The sequence below is a fragment of the Simochromis diagramma genome, unplaced genomic scaffold (assembly GCF_900408965.1).
Source record: "Simochromis diagramma unplaced genomic scaffold, fSimDia1.1 OVJJ01000463.1, whole genome shotgun sequence".
In the NCBI taxonomy this organism is placed as follows: Eukaryota; Metazoa; Chordata; class Actinopteri; order Cichliformes; family Cichlidae; genus Simochromis; species Simochromis diagramma.
This window is the reverse complement of record NW_024386941.1, coordinates 34,404-52,935: the sequence shown is the minus strand read 5'-3', so window position 1 is coordinate 52,935 and position 18,532 is coordinate 34,404. Positions and strand designations below refer to the sequence as shown.

Below are 18,532 nucleotides of genomic sequence, written 5' to 3'. Positions count from 1 at the left end.
CTTACCTGTCGACAGACTCGGGATTTCTCCAGCAGGTACTGCTCTATCTTGGCTCCTTCTATGGCTCCTCGCTTGTTGAAATGGATGTCAATGTATTTCCCAAAACGAGATGAGTTGTCATTGCGGATCGTTTTTGCGTTTCCAAAGGCTGGAAGAAAAACAGAAAACACCAACAATGCAAAAGACATTTCTGTCGAGGTCTGATTGCCCACTGGGAATCTTAATGGAGACTCTTTAGGAATTATCTTCTTTCTTGGCTGTAAATGTTTTCACTGTGTGTTTTCAGTAGATTCACTGAAATATGAGAGGAGACTCAGACATGTGAGCATGTAGCGTGGTGTGTTGTTTCACGATCGTCTTTCTCTCAGGTGAAACATTCACGCCATGCTGGATTGAAGTGTAAATGACGCCTGCTTTGCACTCACAGTGCACTGCACATACGTAATAGGTTGCCTGCTTTTATCATGACGGCTATAAAGTAGATTGGCTTATGCACAAAGAATCACGGGGTCACATTTTATCATTTTGCCCAACATTTAAGCCAAAGTAGTTGATTTTTGATCACAATGAATGGCTAACTGGCAAAGAATTGACCAGAGATGTTGAACGACGTATTTATCATGCTAATTTAGTTTCATCTTATAAGTAATTCCTGCTGATTTAATTAACAATTAAATGGAGGTAGATGTTTCATGTCCTGTCACTGCACTGCTGCAGACCTCTATCTTACAGTGTTTTGCTCTTCTGATCATTTTGAATTTTGTTATAATACATCCAGTAAATCTTATCTGAAGCTTTAACTTTCAGGTAAAGCTTAAAATGTTATTAATGCAGAATATTTTTTAATGAAGTAATGTACATGTTTAAAAATAACTTTGGTAGTCAGCACAGTCTCAGTCTGTGCTGCTGGGTAGTTGTAAAACCTTCAGCTGCAAGATTACTGAACTAACATGTCTCTGTTACAACTGTGAGAGAATAAACGTAAATGCTAAAGTGAATCCACATCATCATCTGTGAGTTTGTCTACTTCATAGAGATTTTCTTCCAGATAATGAGTTAAAGCTCACTTTTCTCTCTGTGTGTGTGTGTGTGTGTGTTACCTTCTAGTATAGGGTTTGCCTCCAGGACCTGCTGCTCTATCCAGGAGTGTTGACCACTGATGGCCGCCAGAAACTGAAGGATCAGTTTGGTGCTTTCTGTTTTTCCTGCTCCAGATTCACCACTATCAAACCAAAACAACAGCGAGAAAATGTGATCATGTTTAAGAAAGACCAAGAGGTTGTTTATCATTTTAAAGTTTCTGATGATATCTACATTTTTATCAGTTTTTTACTTTTCTTGTTTTTTCTTCTTTTAATCACAAATTTTAATAATTTGATAGAAAATAAAAACTTTAGATAGATATCTGACTGACTGACAAACCTTTTGGTCTGCATGGTTAAAACTCACATCCTTGCTGTATGATTGCTGGTTTGTATTTGAGCCACCTGCAGTCTGAACTTTTCCTAACCTGATGATACAGCACTGGTCGCGGTTGTTCCTCTGCATGTTGAAGTAACAGTTGTCAGCAATGGCAAATATATGAGGTGGCATTTCACCGATCTTCTTGTTGGTGTAGAGGCGGATCTGGTCAGCCGTGTAGATGGGCAGCAGCTGGTAAGGATTGACAGCCACAAGGATGGAGCCTGTGTACGTCTGTACAGAAAAAACGAGGATGAACCAAATTGTGTTTTTTTTTAGGTCACCCGGGTGTTGATGTTTTGGACTCACACTGCTGGTAGCTGATGTGTAAAAGAAGATAAGTACTGAGTAACTACAAATCCTACAGACATCTGCTTCTCCTCAACATGCCATACTTGGAAAATTCCTCCAAGGACTTGACCATGAACGAGTTCAAAAGACAGTTCCTGGGTCCAAACCAGAGGAAGGCAAAGTGTAATAAGAAGCTAACAAATAATTCAAAAACACATCTTAAAACTGAACAGCCATAAACAGGTCAGCATTTTATGTTTCATGTTTAAGGATTAAAGCACCTGCCAATATCAGATAAAAGTCTTTCAGTTAAGTTTGAGAAATTATCAAAGAAGACAGCTGAAGATCCTTTAGTATAATGTCCACAATACAACGTCAGAAATATTACAAAAAAATGTCATGCGGCTGTCTGTTGTCAAAAGGATCGAGCAACAAGCCGCTGCCGGTTAGCGCGTACATGAGCTGACACAGGTCGAGTAGCTCAGATGTTGAAGGATGACAATGAGAACGTATCATTGTTCGCCATAAGAGAACAGAAAGCCATGTTGGAAACATGGTGCAGCTCTCAGTTTGGTTACTGTTAAGCCAAAGTGAGCTACTATAGTCCCTGCGCCAACATGACACATCCATCCATAGTGCATATAAGAAAAGAAGTCCCATCAAATACATGATGTCTACTGAAACGTGCAGCAAACACGCTGTATACTGTGATCGAGGCCATGCAGCGTGCATTAAATCCATGCAGTGGGTGCATATCCTTGTATATTTTTTAGCCTTTGTCTATGCTTGGGTTTCAGGGGCTGACTTACCCTGCCACCACAGTTTGTCTTCAGTAGAAACAGGAACAAATAAAGGAGGGTAACAAACAGAGGTAATGAGAAAATAAAGCAAGGAAGGTATTATGATGACAGGAGAGGAGTGAGAAAAAAGTGACAGAGAGTTAAAAGAGTAAGGTGACGAATAAAGTGTTAAAAAGCTGCTTAAACAGACAACATATAGCAGTAGGGTCAAAATAAATGAGATATAGCAAATTCTATATAAAAATGAGGTTTGTATTAAATTTTAAAGCCTTTTAAAGCCTTAAACTTTAAATCACAACGACAGTTGCCTTAAGACACTTTATGTTGTAAAGTCAAAACGCTGCAATAATACAGCGTAACCCCAGTCAGATAAACCTCTATGAGCGAGCGCTTGATGACAGTGGGAAGAAAAAACTCTCTTTTAACAGGAAATAACTTCCAGCAGAACCAGGCTCAGCGAGGGGCATCTGCTGCGACCCATTGGGGATGAGGGGATTCAAATTAGGTTTAGTGTAAAGTAATGTAAATAATCAAATAAAAAATTAAGAAAAGACTTTATATAAAGTTTTGTTTTAGTGCAGAAGAGCAAATATTTGTTACTCTGTGTAGAAAAATCTTTTTAAACAGTATTAAAGGGAATAAACATGAAGGTATTTCTATTGTTGGAGTTCCATCCATCCAGCAGGATGAGGGTTACAAGTGTGAATGATTTAGTTTGTACCCTACATAGTTGTTGATAGAGTTTCTTTAATGAGCAGAATTAGGCTTTTCATATTTAAGCATTGCTTCTGCCTGAGCCTGTTCAGTCACTCCTTGGTTCCAAGTACTGATTACAATTTCTAATATATCAAACACTACTTCCTGCCACAGTTTGAGTCAAGTTGTAAGTGTAATGTAATTGTGAAGAGTAGCCATAATGGTGAGGAACTGGGAGCCTGTCCAGGGTAAACTAGATTCAGTAGGCTCAGCCCTGCAGTAATCGCTGCAGTAATACTCACATATATGAGTTTTTCTCTGTATCTGATGAGCAGGTTACGGAGGATACCAGCTTCATTGAGGTCTCCCAAGCGAATCATGTCTTCCACCCCATGGATGGAGGTGGGATGCATTGGCTTGATGTTGGTGGCATTTTGGGGGGAGATCCAGTGCTCCTGAAGGAGGATGGGAAGTTAAGTTGAGAAAGCACATTGGAAATTCAGGACATTTTTGATCCTAAACAAAAAAAACAAAAACGTTTTTAATGTTCTCAACGGTCACATGGTGTCTGTGATTAGTGTTAGACACTGACATGCTTCCCAAGACATGTTCTTTAAAAAACAAGTTTTATTTGTATGTATGTGCTTACATTTCCTTCATCGTCCACCACTTGGATCTGTCCGGAGTCACAGAGTTTGACCACTGCGCCGATCGGCACCTCAAACTCCCGACCAGTCTTCAGGTCCAACCAGACATAGTCGCCCTGAAAGGAAGTCAGACAGTCAAACCGAAATCAGGATGTTAGGATTTTGGGAGTTAAATCATTCAGCATCAGAGTAACAGAGTAAGTATCAAGGTCAGAGTAACAGCAATGAAGAATGAAGAAATCAGCCAGAAGCAGAAAGAAACCGTGAAGCAGCATTGACAGAAAAGTGCGTTAATATGTGAACTCATCATGAAAAACAATATTTTTCATCAAAACCTAGAACCAGCTCGTGGTCTGAAGAAATCAGACTGTAGGTTAAATAATTCCTCAAAGCCTTTCGAAGCAATCTTGCCACACAGCAGCAATCCTTAAATGTCTTTGAAACTTTTATTTTAAAGGCTATGAAGACAGAAAACCTGCATTTATAAAATGAAAAGTAAAATCGAATAATACAGTTTAAAAAATCTGCTGATTTCGGCCCAAAATAAAGCCATAAAAAGCTTTTCCCCCTAGAAGTTAGAACTTCTACCTTCATCTCTGTGTTACAGGATTCTGTACGTGAAATTAAATTATGGTTTCTTTGAGAACTATTTCTCTTTAATAATGTGTCTTATATACCTTTACTCTACACTCGACTGGCTTTTAATACAGTACCTGCAGCAGACTGACAATCCTTGCTTTGCTTTGAGGGTTTCTGTCTGACCTTTAATCAGTTCCAGACGTTTCTAGTAGGTTACCACTAGACCCAGTTTTAGGTTTAATACAATTTACATAAAGATTTTATGTTAAGCCAGTAATCTAAAACTACTGCAGTCAAAATTTCACAAAAAATCATTGCAGCCATTTAAAATGGTACTCAGTAGTTTGTACGGCCTACAGAAGCTTGCATGCCTGATAACATCGGGGCCTGTTCCTAATGAGACAATAGATGGTGTCCTGGGATCTCCTCCCAGATCTTGACCTCAGATCAGGGCATCGCTGAGCTGCTGGACAGTCTGAGGTGCAACCTGGCAGGGTTGGATGGACCAAAACATAATGTCTCACTCAGCTGGATATAAGTCAGCTGAGGGTGGCTCCTCCTCAGTGTTATCAGATCCTCCATCCTCCATGTGCTGCCGGCATACTCTCACCACATGAGGCGTATCGTGCACCAGGAGGAACCTGGGACCCACTACAGCAGCGTAGGGTCTGACAGTGAGTCCAGGGACTTCATCCTGATACCTGATGGCAGTCACGGTGATATTGCCTAGCGTGTAGTGTCTGTGTGTCCGTCCATGGATATGCCTCCCCAGACCATCACTGACCCAATACCAAACCAGTCGTGCTGAATGATTTTACAGCTATCTTAATGTTCTCCACAGCTTCTCCAGACCCTTTCATGTCTGTCACACGTGCTCAGGACGACCCTGCTGTCATCTGTGAAAAGCACAGGGCTCCAGTGGTGGACCTACCAATACTGGTATTCTATGGAAAATGCCAGGTGGGCTTCACGGTGTTGAGCAGTGAGCACAGAGCCCACTACAGGACGATGGGCCCTCAGGTCTCATGACTTTTGTTTCTGATTGCGTGGTCAGAGACATTCACACCTGTAAAGTTGTTCCTGTTTTGGGGGTTGTGTCATCGTTGTCTTTCAGCATTAACAGTCCCCTTAACTGACCAGCTCAATGCTCACGAAGTTTAACTGAAGCTTACTCTGACTGACAATTATTCCCTTAGTGTGTTGAGCAGTGTACAACACTATGAGGTCTTTAACATACTATTGATGGGGGCTTAAAATGCAGCTCTTTGTACATGAGCAGGGGATTCTAAATTAAATTCTGGATTGAACAGGGAGAGAATGAAGAGAAGCTAAAATGGGAAGCATGAGTAAAAGAAGTATACACACATAAACAGCCATGTTAAAAACGTAAACACACATGATCTCTTCAGATGACCCATGAGTCAAAAGTGACCCAGAACAGAAAACCATGCATAATTATTTTAACACACAGTTCTGCAGTATTACATCAGCGTTCTTCTCGTGTATAAGAAAAAAGGCACACGTAAATATCAAAGCAGGGAGCAACACAAATGCTACAGATAACAGCCATGTAATTATGACTCATGAGACTTAAGACACAAGCAGTGTCAGCATACCGGCAGCAGAGTGCTGTGTTTCATCACAGTGTTGACGTTGCGTATCAGCGCCCATTTGGCCTGATCCTTCTCATAAAGCTCCACATAATCCCGACGCTTGAACATCTTCACGTGCACAGTGAAAACTTACTTACAAGCACGCTCACAGTTATATCCAGAGGTAACGGTCTAGAGGCGATACCCACACGTATGAGAGGAAATGTTTCAAAACTGTTCAGATGTTCATTGAATTTTAGTTTCTTGCAAAATTCTCCAAAATCTTCAATGTTTAACAAACAAAATCCCTCCCAGATCACAGGCACACATCACCTGTGTTTGAAAAATAATTCCAAGAAAAACAGGTCGAGTATCAGTCCTCTTACAGTCAAACAGCTCTGCCCAGACCAGGGTCCTGTTTTCTCACCTTGCTGGATGTAAAAACTTCAATAAAGAAATCAATTTGAAAATGTGCAGTAAGTTTCCACTGTAACATTTTGGGACCAACAATCCTCCTGCTCTCTCGCTCTCTCCCAGACTCTCTACATCACATTTTGTTAACCCATCCCCTGCTGCCCATGGCAACCAGGTGTCACTTCCTCCTCAGGTGTGTCCTATGGTGTTGGATTTCTGCCTAGATAAGCCCACTGCAGGCTCCTACTGTCATAAATACGCTGTAGTCACCACAGGATGCATCACATAAGTAAAATAATGGCCTTTCACTTTCAGCTTAAATTTGAGAGGAGGGTAGAATTTGGTCATTTCAGATGCTGTCATGGTCCTGAGTCGGTGACCCAGTGTTTTTGAATTATTAATAGTCTTTGCTTTCATTATTATTTAGAATTTCTAGTCTCTTGGTTTCTGTGCCTCCTGTGTTTCATGTTTAGTTACTCTTGTTTCCGTGTTTGTTCCGTCTGTTCCCCTAACCAGTCATGCTCCATGTCTGTGTGTCTAGCCTTGGCTGTGTCCCAATTCAGGGGCCGCATCCTTCGGAGGACCCAGCCTTCGGCGTCTATGTGGGGCTTGTCCTCCGAAGACCGAGAAGCCTGGAAGTGTGAGGCTGTGAAATTGGACGGTCTAGCCTTGAGATTTGCATCACCAGCTGTCTCAGTGGAGTTTAATAAACTCAGCCGTCTGTTCCTTGCTCACTAAAGTATATCAGGACACTGGAGTAAATTCTCGACCATCTCACACTTCTGTTTAATCAGTTTTCTGTTTGACGTTTATTCAGCCGTATGAAAACTATAACTTTAATCTCAGCCAAACCGATTTACTCAGGAACAAATGAAACACTGAAAAAAGCCAAACTAGCATTTTTAAGTTATCTAAGTGATTTATATATCATGTTTAACCTGAGTAGCGAAAGACTGCGCAGGGTCTGAAAACAATGTGCCGGGAGTCCGGTGTTCTCGCCGGCTCGAGTGAGCCTTGACCACCCAGTCAGCTATCGAGCTGGTGGGTAACATGTAATATGTGATGTCTTGATAAATCAAGCAGATATTTGAAGTTTACAAACCTACTTTCTTGAAAATATCTTAAAAGTTTATTTTGTGACCCATAAAGAGTAATATTTCAAACTTTTTAGTTGCGCTCCTCCGCTATTGCCGCATTTGAAAAGTATTTTTATATTATTGTCCAAATATTATAAATAATAGTTTAAATAATAAATTATTGAAAAGGGTAATAAGAGTAATATTAAAACTAAGTATTTGCTGCCATTTGCTGGACCACACTATGAATTCTGGGATAGGTTGGGCCACGGAGGATACACCCAACCCCCCTGAAATTCGGCGAAATGAAGAATGGGTCGGCCGCATTTGGAGCAGCCTCCTAATTGGGACAGCCTTTGTCGCCCGGCTGTGACATAATCGGCCAAACCAAAACGGATTAAAAGTTTGCACATAAATAAATGACGAGTGAAACTTGCCCAACCACAAAGAAACTCGTTGAAAAGAGATCTGATGAGATCTCTTTGAGATTCGTCTATAATGTTAAAGGTAAAAAGTAGCTTTTGAGTTGTAGGAAAAAATGTCTCTTTGCACCTAAATTTGGTGAAAATGAAATGACTTACTGTTCCAGACTTACTCCAGAGAACAACGTCTTTGCAAACAAATAAATGTCAGATTAAAGCCAGACCTTTCTCAATGTGAGGCAACGCTGCTGACTGCTTCATCACTGCACTGCATCAGTATGTAGGATCAAAATGTTTTTACTGTCCAGAGGCTTGTACAAATAAAATATCTGAACGGACTGGCATAAACTTTGATATGAATAATAATCTGTCCTAAATGACCCACTGACCCAGACTTTTTCAGTTTTGAGTGGATGGGTGGAAAATTTAATTAGCTGCAACTCTAAAACATCCTGTCGGCCATTATTATTGTTTTTGACGGTTTTCATATTGGTTTGTTTATCTTCTTCCTCTCCAACTACAGAAGAATGCCAGCCGTGTTCAGCATGAGACGTGAGCTCTGACTCAGGGGTGAGTGTGTCACCATGAATAGCTGTTTGAGTGTGCGTTACATATAAGTCACTTTAATTAAGTAACTACTCCGTCTAGCCAACTGAGCCACCTGAACATTACACCACCAAGCATCTGTTACACACACACACACACACACACACACACACACACACACACACACACACACACACACACACACACACACACACACACACAGACCACATGCTGAATTATTTAACACAGAGGATCTGTTTGGTGTCTGTCTGTCTCTTAGTTTATATTTCTTGTTGTGTGCTGCTCTCTTTCACTCCAGCACTGAGATCAGAGAGCTTTTCCACAGATGAGTTTGTTACTTGAACAGAAGTCAAATTACACGACTACAAACAAAGTTTAGTAAATATTATTTCTCATATGCATAGACTAACATAAACATTTTTTCTTTAAGCATATATTTTCTTTTAAAAATTCCTAAATAGAGCGATTTTAAAGACATTTTGCAGCCAATTTCAGCATTTGCATTGCATTTCTATTTCTCCATGAATCTGAATACTTCCTGCATCTCTGTAACACAGTATACTGAAGTTATCTGATGCATCTATTCCAATGTCTCATCATGGTGATTCTGAAAGTAGTGGGAGACTCATTTTCTTTGTGACTGTTAAATGACTGTTAATGTTTCGACGTCACATATGTGAAGCTATGAAAATGTTTTTAAAGAACTATAAGATGAGACAGATTTCTTCCTTGAGTTTGTCCTTTTAGCTCCGCTTCTTCAGTTCACCTAACAAGCATTTATTTGGGCTAATGGAAGAAACTGGAGTACCCACAGGAAACCTATGCAGGCACATGGACATGTACAGAACTCCACAGAGAAAGACCCCACCCAGGCAGTGACTCCTTACTGCAGTGGGTTATACATCTGCCTAACAAGTGAAACACAAATAACTTGGCAGCTGCTCAAAAAACTCCCAAAATCAAATATGTGGATCTACCTGCTGATAATCTGAGCTTCCTATTTAAATACCAAAACCAACAATTCCTCAAACCTGGCTCACACTGGCCTGTTGCCCAGTGTGAGCTGGGACAGGCTCAAATAGGCCCCGTAACCATGTTTCAGGGCAGTATTCCCCCCACGGCAACCCCCAGTCTCACATTAACAGCTTTATATAGAAGTCATTCAGAGATCAATGAAGCCCCCAGGTCAACTAACCAGACAGCAAATGGGGACATGACCCACTGAACAGCACCGGGAAGCTCGTGTGACCAACCAGGATATAAAACTCTGTGAGCCACACACTTCATTCTGCACAGTGTTAATACTATAGTAATCTCAGACATACAGTTTTCAAGTTTTCACACTGACACCCCACTCAAAGCTTCTGTTTACAAGAAGCAACCAGTCAGAACAAAACTGTCTTAAAGGGAGAAGGAGGGAAGCTTGTTTCAGACAGAATAAACTGAGAGCCTTAAAAATGCATAGAAATGATTATTTTGAACTGTGAATCATGCAAAGCTACTTTAGAAGAGTCAAAAAATAAAAACACAGATCAGAAAATGAGCAAAATAACTTGATTTAAGGTGCTTTAAGGAGGTCTGCAGGTTTAGAAGAAACCATTATATTTATAGAGAGCATCTTTTCTGTGCTTTTTCAGTTGAGGGGAAGTTAGAATCAGGCAGTCCCACATGGAAAAGATATATATAAATCTTATAAAGTTTGTATCTGTCTTGTGTGAAACTTGTATGAAAGCATACAAGAGTGAAAACAGATATAAGATTCTTTGAAAAATTATTGAAATGAAACTTGTATGTTTTGAATACTTACTAAAGAAATATATGAAAGTGGCCACTTTCATGAGTAAATCATATAAGCCTTATATGATTCACTACATGAAGTAGGCCACATCTGATGCAAGTCTTTATAAGTTTTTTCTATTTCTTTTCCATATGTGGTTGTCTGGCCATCATAAGAAATAACATTAATTCAAGCAAAACATGTAAATTACTAGTACTTGTCTTCAAAGATGATTTAAAGACTGAAACTGTTGTCAAACTTGAGCTTCTACACAAACATGAAAAATATGTTTTGCCAAATGGGCCTGGTCTGCAGACACAGCAGCGCATTATGTCCTGCCAGTTCTGTACTTTTTCCAGTTTACATGAGACTGTAGAGTAAACTACAACTTCACTGATACAGAACACAGACTCATGAAAAGCACATACGCCCTGACGTCTCATTCTTTGGACAAACGTGACTGAGACGAGCCACACTGATGTAATGTCCATGCTGCCTGTGGTGGATGGGTGTGTGTCAACACCTCTTTCATCAGGTAAATAATTCAGGCCTGACATGAGCCAGGTACTCACTTGCAGCTGCTATGGTGTCTCCTGTGTGGAAAGGTAACAAAATGCAGATAGAGTCCTCTGGATGTCAACTATGAACCACGGTCTCCCCACGTACTACCCGTATGAAAACAGTTATTCCTGTTTCAAATGATAAACTATGAATGTACGTCATTCTGCTCCCCGTTCTTTTAATGGGGTTTAAATTTTGTAAGTGACTTTGCAACAATGCTTTTGGTAAGTAATCCACATTTAGTCTTTTCCTTGAATAAAAATGCAAACAATAAAGAAAACCCTGCCCGAGGATGCTGACTCCTGTCACACTTTATCCTCTAAACCACAAGATGTCATTTTATCCCGTCATTTATTGACTGACATGATGCATAACATGGGGTTCCTCTCACAATAGAATTTTCCTTGACTTTTAGGGCAGCAAGCATTAAGTAGCTTTAATATCTGTTATTTGAAAATGTGTCTGATCAACAAATTAATGTCACAAAATCTCTTGTCAATGAGATTCTTAGTCTAAAGGCTCCGGCCAAGTCACAGCTGTAACTTTTATGCGTCTTGTTACTTTCGAAGGTTCACTTCAAGTTACACAAACTGTTTCCAGAGTGTGTGAGTATCATCTCACCACTGCAGACTGCACAGCGTCCGTCTGAACCTCTTCTTCAGGTGAGTCTGCCCTCTGCTGGAGTTTTTGAACATTTTGGTACCAGTTAGTCTGAAACTGTAGCTGCAGGTTACGTTACTCAAATTGTCAACGCTGTCACCAGATCTCAGTCCAGTAGAGCACCTTTTGGGATGTGGTGGAATGGGAGACTCACATCGTGGACGTGCAGCTGACAAACATACAGCAACTGTGCGATGCTGTCATGTCAAAATACACCACAATCTCTGAAGAAGGTTTCCAGCTACTGGTCTATGTTATTAAAACAGTTCTAAAGGTAGGATGGAGTCAAATCAATGCTGGCAATATGTAACTAAAGAAGCCACTGACTGTGTTTCTTTAAAACCTTATTTAACCATTAGGGGAATTTTTAGGAATTTGAATATATTTTGTGAGAATTTCCTGGTCGATATTTGCAGCATTAACCTGGCATGATGTCAACAGAAGGAGAAACCAGAGCTCCTATAAACAATAACCTACATAGTGACATGCAAACTCAAGACCGAAGGGCCCCAAACCTAGGACACTCTTAAGAGAACTTACACACGAAAACCACACACTGCCGATACAGCTAAACAAGCCTCCTCACATTTCGATTATATGGGAATAAACCAACCTAAAGAGACATTCGGATCATTGCAGAAATCCTGAATAATCCAATAATTTAAGACAAAGGCGGACGAGACAGTTATTAAGTGAATATACAAGCAACAAATGCATTTACAGCTAATTTGCATTTAGATTGGAGTGACAAATCAAAGGTCACAGGATGAGATATGGTGATATGCTAATTGTGCCATAAAATCATAAACAGGCTCTTCTTTTTGCATCAATGAACAAATAAAAGCCCTCTGCAGCGAGCACACAGAGAAAATAATCTTTGAACAATAAATTCACAAGAAACATTCATGTTGAAAGAGCAATAACACAGCAAGTTTTTACACAGTGCAACTACAAAGACTGAAACTGTGTGGCAAAAGCTTATAGACTCATATTCTCCCACAGACTGTGGATTCTCCAGGTGCCACGGACAATCAGAAATGGAGGACAAGCTTGTTGTTGCCACCTGTGGGCAGCTGAATGATTAAACTTTGATTTCCTGCAGAGACAGGACAAAAAAGGGGAGCTTAGATTCTGAATTCCAGGTTTTTTATTTGTACTTGTGAAGGAAGTGCGTAATATTAATATGTGATTGGAAACTTAACAAAAAATAATTTTACAAAATTTAAATTGTTTAATGTCTTGCACCTTTGCACCTCCTACTGGCCTTGCAGTGACAGTGCAAGAGACTGTGAGTTGCCTGGGATCAACCGTTCATTGTCTACAGCTGAGAAGCTGTGGATATGGTATGCCTCAGGTTGTTTTCAGAGGGACACCACTTCTTTTGAAGAGTGCCATAAAAGCTAATATTTCTTTGGCAAATTTAAGTCATTTATCATTCGTCTTTTAACTCCATTTTTGATCTTGTCTAGATGGTTAATGCATCGTGCTCATCAGGTGGGCTCTGGCTATGCCTCTAAGCTGAACTGTTTAATGTTTCACGTACCACATATTAGCATTTTATCACACCAAGTGAGTGTTTTTACACAGCCACTCTGATCAAACTGGCGTTCTTAAGACCCAGTCTTAGAGGCCTGCTTGGAGATATAACTGCAGCTTTAGGTGTCTTGTTACCCTTTCTGTGAAAATGGTTCCCTAGAAGTTATGCAAGCTCTCTCCAGAGTCTGTAAGTATCATTTCACCACAACAGTGTCTGTCTGCAGGTTGTGCAGACAACTCACAACTCACAACTCAAGCAGGCGTGTTTGGTAAAGAGCAGATATCTCTGAATTATAGTCTATCATAACTACTGGCGTCTGTTTGATGCTCCCGTAAACATTTAGGAGGTTGATGGATGTTACTACTTTCACCAGAAACAGAGAACTATAACATAATTACATAACATTATTAAAACACAACATAATTATAATATAGTCTCGTATCTAATAGTTTATAATCTTTTTGGATGGATAGTATTATATGGACATAAATGGGTTTTTAAAAAATAATTCTTCAGCCCATGGCCACGCCCACTGTGTGCAGCCAACCACAAATAATGGATGTGTGCCTGCTGATCTGACATCACAAGACAGCCATCTTCACAGACCCCAGAGTTTCCCACAGTCTATGAACTGAAGAGCATCGTTGAGAGCAATTCAAAGAGGCTCTTTGTGGCTTCACAAATCAATAGCCTGGTCTTAGGCCCCGGAGGAAGTAGTTTTCATCTGAGGATTGATTCGTTTAAACATCTGAGAACTGAGCACCTCACTCCCCAACACCTCCCTTAAACTGTGAAGCTTCAGGATGGAGGACGTGCAGTGAGGTATGGGGAAACAAGGGGACAAAGGAGGTCATAGACAAAGAAGGTGGGATGGTGATTCCCCAGCAGGTGATGACTGAACACAGAACACAGATTCTCCTTGGTGTTAATGTGATGGTGCTTCAAAGTGAAAATTTATCCTGAAATCAGCAAACATATGCTAGATAAATGGATCGTTTCACATAAGACTCTTAAGAGATACTTGAAGGTCTTGAAACACTGTCAGTGATCGAAGGTTTGGGCGATAACAGTACAGTGGACAAATAATGTTAAATGTATTTATTTAATAAAATCACGCTTCAGTTGGTGTAACATGTGCTCCAGCTGATATTTAGAAGTAGACCATTAATTAATTAGAGATATTTAACGTAAATAAACACAGGTTGGGGTGAAAGAAGCCAAACAAAAAAGCCAAAATCCTACAAGAGCATTTTGTGCTATGTAGAAAGGATAAAATAAACTATGAGAAATGTCAGAGATTTATTTGATATGTACATAAAGTGTAGTAGGAGTGATCTTCTATGTGTATGTTTTTAAGCAATGATGCCGTTGTCTCAGGTCATGTGCACAGACTCTCACTTGGACTACTGACCCAACTCAGGGCTTTATAGGTCACCATGTGACCTGATCACAACGTTCCCTCTTAAACTTTTAAAGAAAAGACTCAAAACCTCTTATTTTTCTAGCAGCAGGTGATAACTCGGCATAAACTAAAACACACAACAATTTGTGTTTATAAATGACAATCATTCAAACATCCCCTAATTGGACCTGAAGTTTACCTTGATGAGGGTGGTGCATTTGTAGCTGAGGCGGCGTATGTTTGGATCCCAGCCCTCCAGCGCCCAATCAGATCCCTTCCTGTTTATTTTCATTGCCATGGTTACCACATTAACACCTGCATACTGCTCATCTACAGAAAATCCTTCATGTTTAAAAAAAAAAAAAAAAATCTTTTTCAAGCCAGATTTGACAAACGACTGCTCATCGGGACTTTTCCAAAGTAGAGTAATAAAAAAAATATGTACATAAAAATTCCTTTTTCCATGTCGTCTTCCAGATTCAACAGTTGCTTTATTCCACGGTCGAAGTAAAAATGTCCTGCTCCTGAATTATTTCCCCCAACTGTCTGTTTTTCCTCCTCACATAAGAACCTAAAAAATGTATTCCACTGAGTAAATCATGCCTCCTCTCCTGTTTAGTTTGGTTACACCTTTGCAGACTGGATAAAAGTCAGAGTGTGTCTGACGAGACAAACATTCACAGAAGAGATGGGTGGCGTATTATTGAATGTATTTGCTTGTTCTATTGGCTCGCCCCATTTGTGCCTCTGCAGCAGGGGAACGCTGTCAGGGCTCATTAGCTGATCAGAAAACAAGACAAGTTCAGCAGCGCATTAACTAAGTATCAAAGAGGTTGATACAAAAGTAGTACACACACACACACACACACACACACACACATACACACAGCATCTTGTTTGATTTGACTGGTCTCCCTGTTTACAGTGTGTGCATGCTTTTTAAAGAAAGAGTAAATAAAGTGGGAACACTGTAGCTTCAGATGTTGTTCTTTCTTCTTTCATTATTTTGTGTCATACAGTATATGTTGTTACAGTGGTGAATGTTTGTGTTAAACATGACAAAAGCTTCACATGAGGTCAGCTTGCATGCCAGTCCCTCTGTGCCAAAAGCTCCAGCTTAGTACTCCAAATGCTCTGTTTCATATGTTCTACTCTCATTTCTGTCTGATGTCACTGATTGCACATATCCATAGTATGTTCATCGAAAGTGCACAGTTTAGCCCTACTAACCCAACCGGCTGTTCAAATCATGCAAACCTTTTGTAGCAGAGTGTAACAGTGAACGATATGGAGCTGGAAAGGACTGTGTGTGTGTGTGTGTGAGTGAGTGTGTGTGTGTGTGTGTGTGTGAGAGAGAGAGTGTGTGTGTGTGTGTGTGAGAGTGTGTGTGTGTGTGTGTTTTCACCTGCTGTAAAATGACCATGGCCCTGGTTTTTATCCTTATGGTTGGACATCAGCAGTCACCTGTAGACTCTAATGAAGAGAGTGAGAAATAGATTCATTTATTCAGAGTTTGCTTTAAATACATGGAAAAATGATAATGATTCAGATCATCTCACAGTGAACTCATCATTATGTATATCATTATGAATTATAAGGTTTTGGGTCTGATGTATAATTAGAAACAAACAGAATAGACAAACTGTATTGAAATAAATAGAGACTAATACAACCTCCACCAATATAGCGGTCTTAATTTGTCAACATGGCGGCAGGTTGTAAAGTAGTGCCCGAACATCTGAGAAACTACAATGTTATAAGCTGCCATACTGATTAATTATAGAAAGTGCAGAGGCCTTGAAAATTACTTGTTCCCATTTTCAAATACTCACTCAACAAAGTGATTAATAAAACACTTTTCTTAATCATGTAGCAGTAAAACAGACGTTCACTGATAGAAACCTTTATAAAGGGCTCCAAGGGGAAAATAACTACTTACAAATGGCACAAAAATGCCACATGAAACTTTGCCAAAGTTCATTAAAAGAGCCTAATGAAAACTGGCAGTGCATTCTACGGTCAGATGAACCCAAAATAAATGAATCTGGGTCAAATGAGGTCCAGAATGTCTGGCACAGATCAGCTTGGGACCATCACTGTGCAAAAACATGGGAGAGTGAGTGCTGGTATGAGTGCAAAAAAACAACAACACACAGCAGAGGCACCTGAACAGTATTCTGTTACAGTAAACAGGATAACTGGGTTTGTTCGTTTCAGGTCACTCGCATGCAAACAGTGTTTATGCATGTGTATCTGTGTGCATGGGAATTAGTCTTAATAAATTATTCAGGCTCCTCTTGATGAAGCTTCAGGCTGATCCTTTGACTTTTTGATGTATGACAGCTGCAACACCTCAACCTCATTAGATGCTTTGTTTGGGTTTCTCTTTGAACCGCAGCACAGCTTGAGTTACACCAGAGCTCTGAACAGAGCCTGGTTCAACCTTTAAGACCTCCATTATATCAAATCTAAATGTTCTCCGGTGAGTCAGGTGTGCAGTGCACTTCAGACAGGATGTTGTTTGATTTGCCTTCTTTTCATTCACTTCAAAAGTTTCCTTAATTTACGTCACAAACATTTAACATCTTTTACCAAACTACCTCTAATTGTCTAATTTTAACTTTGTAGTAATCAGTGGTTTTTCTATTATGGTGTTATTATGGTATAGAAAATGTCTTCAGTTTTATTCTTTATTTTGTTTATTTTTATAGAGCCGGGAGGAGGTTTTTGGATTGGTACGTCTACATAAGTGACTAAAATATTGTCACCTTAAACTGAAGCAACAAATTCCTGTCTGAAAACTGAACTTAAACAAACAAATTAAAAACTAATGAAAGGTACAAAACTTTAATAACTATGACCTCAAGAAAATTAAACAAATAAATAATATTGTAATATTTTTCAAAAATAAGCAGGTAAAGTCATGAAATCTTTAGCACTTTTGAAAGAAAACATTACTGTAATAATTGTCCAAGTATAAAATAAATGCTTTTTGAATAAAAACTGTTATCAGATAAGTCTAGAGGAATAAACAGAAAGCAGGAATAATACAGCCAGTGTCAGCCAGACTACAGGGTGTAAATTGAAAAAGAATTTAATTCCAGCTCGATGTCTATTGTTGCATTTAACTTCTTTTGTCCTTTGTTTCTCGAGTCTCTCTCCCTCACTGACCTTTGCTAATTCTTCCGGGACTTTAAAGGTCACAAAAATGGTCTAATAATAACAACAGAGAGAATTACCATCACATACATGTCATACAAACACATGAAATGTCTCTCTCTCTCTCTCACACACACACACACACACACACACACACTATCAATATTTCAGCATCTAATTACCCCAGCAGGGGGCTGGGACAAAGGTTGTGTGCAGTCATGCCGTGTATGTCTGCACGTATCAGATTTTATACCTGTACATTAATACACAGTAGCCAAAAAAACCTCACAGTGTAAGTGAAACATCCTCCAACGGTGAGGCAACGTTTAGACGGACAGAAACAAAATGATAAGGGAAGAAAGAAAAGCAGTGATAGGAGTGACTGTAAAAGAGAAGAAAAGGATGTAAATGGAGAAAAAACTTGGAGTAAATAAAGGGAAATGTGAAAGAAGAACGAAGGATGAAAAGCAGGAAGAAGAGTCAAACGTTATTCACAGATAATTAAAAATAGGGGGGCGGGTTAGGCTGTAGGAGAGGGTGAATAAAGAAACACCTCTCTCTAAACTAGCTGCAAAATGCAAGCTACACAAGAGAGGCTACCTCCATGTTTAAATGATTTATCACAGCTTGTGTCCTTCTAGCAGGGCCTTCGAGAGAGGACATTTGCAACAACTACAAACGTGTTTTGAGCTGCAAACACGATGTGAGCATATCAGTATTTTATATCATATCAGTTCTGAAAGTAAATTCTGGTTTACAGCCTTTTTAGCAATACTTCCTGCCAGTGCAGGGGTTAGTTTCCACCTCACTTCCAGTAGTTACTTTATCTAGTGAATGTTTAGTGGCTGTTTTTGCTGTTAAAGAATGAGGAATGTTACAGGATAAAGCACA

At 39.7% G+C, this 18,532-nt stretch overlaps 1 protein-coding gene across 3 annotated transcripts in view; it reads right to left on the bottom strand.

Moving 5' to 3' along the window:
- The window catches only part of myo7aa (myosin VIIAa), a 57,418-nt gene that overhangs the window by 35,791 nt on the left and 3,095 nt on the right, over window positions 1-18,532 (bottom strand). Inside the window, exons 2-7 of one of the 3 annotated variants that reach the window (XM_040037557.1) lie at window positions 15,888-15,955; window positions 3,898-4,011; window positions 3,551-3,703; window positions 1,511-1,695; window positions 1,101-1,222; window positions 6-148 (exon numbers count right to left, since the gene is read on the bottom strand). In XM_040037557.1, the coding sequence (XP_039893491.1) occupies window positions 6-148; window positions 1,101-1,222; window positions 1,511-1,695; window positions 3,551-3,703; window positions 3,898-4,011; window positions 15,888-15,905 (735 nt within the window). In that variant the 5' untranslated portion in view covers window positions 15,906-15,955. Of the gene's footprint in view, window positions 1-5; window positions 149-1,100; window positions 1,223-1,510; window positions 1,696-3,550; window positions 3,704-3,897; window positions 4,012-6,090; window positions 6,574-14,681; window positions 14,796-15,887; window positions 15,956-18,532 lie in introns of those variants that run through there. The other 2 variants (XM_040037556.1, XM_040037555.1) reach the window with 2 other exon arrangements.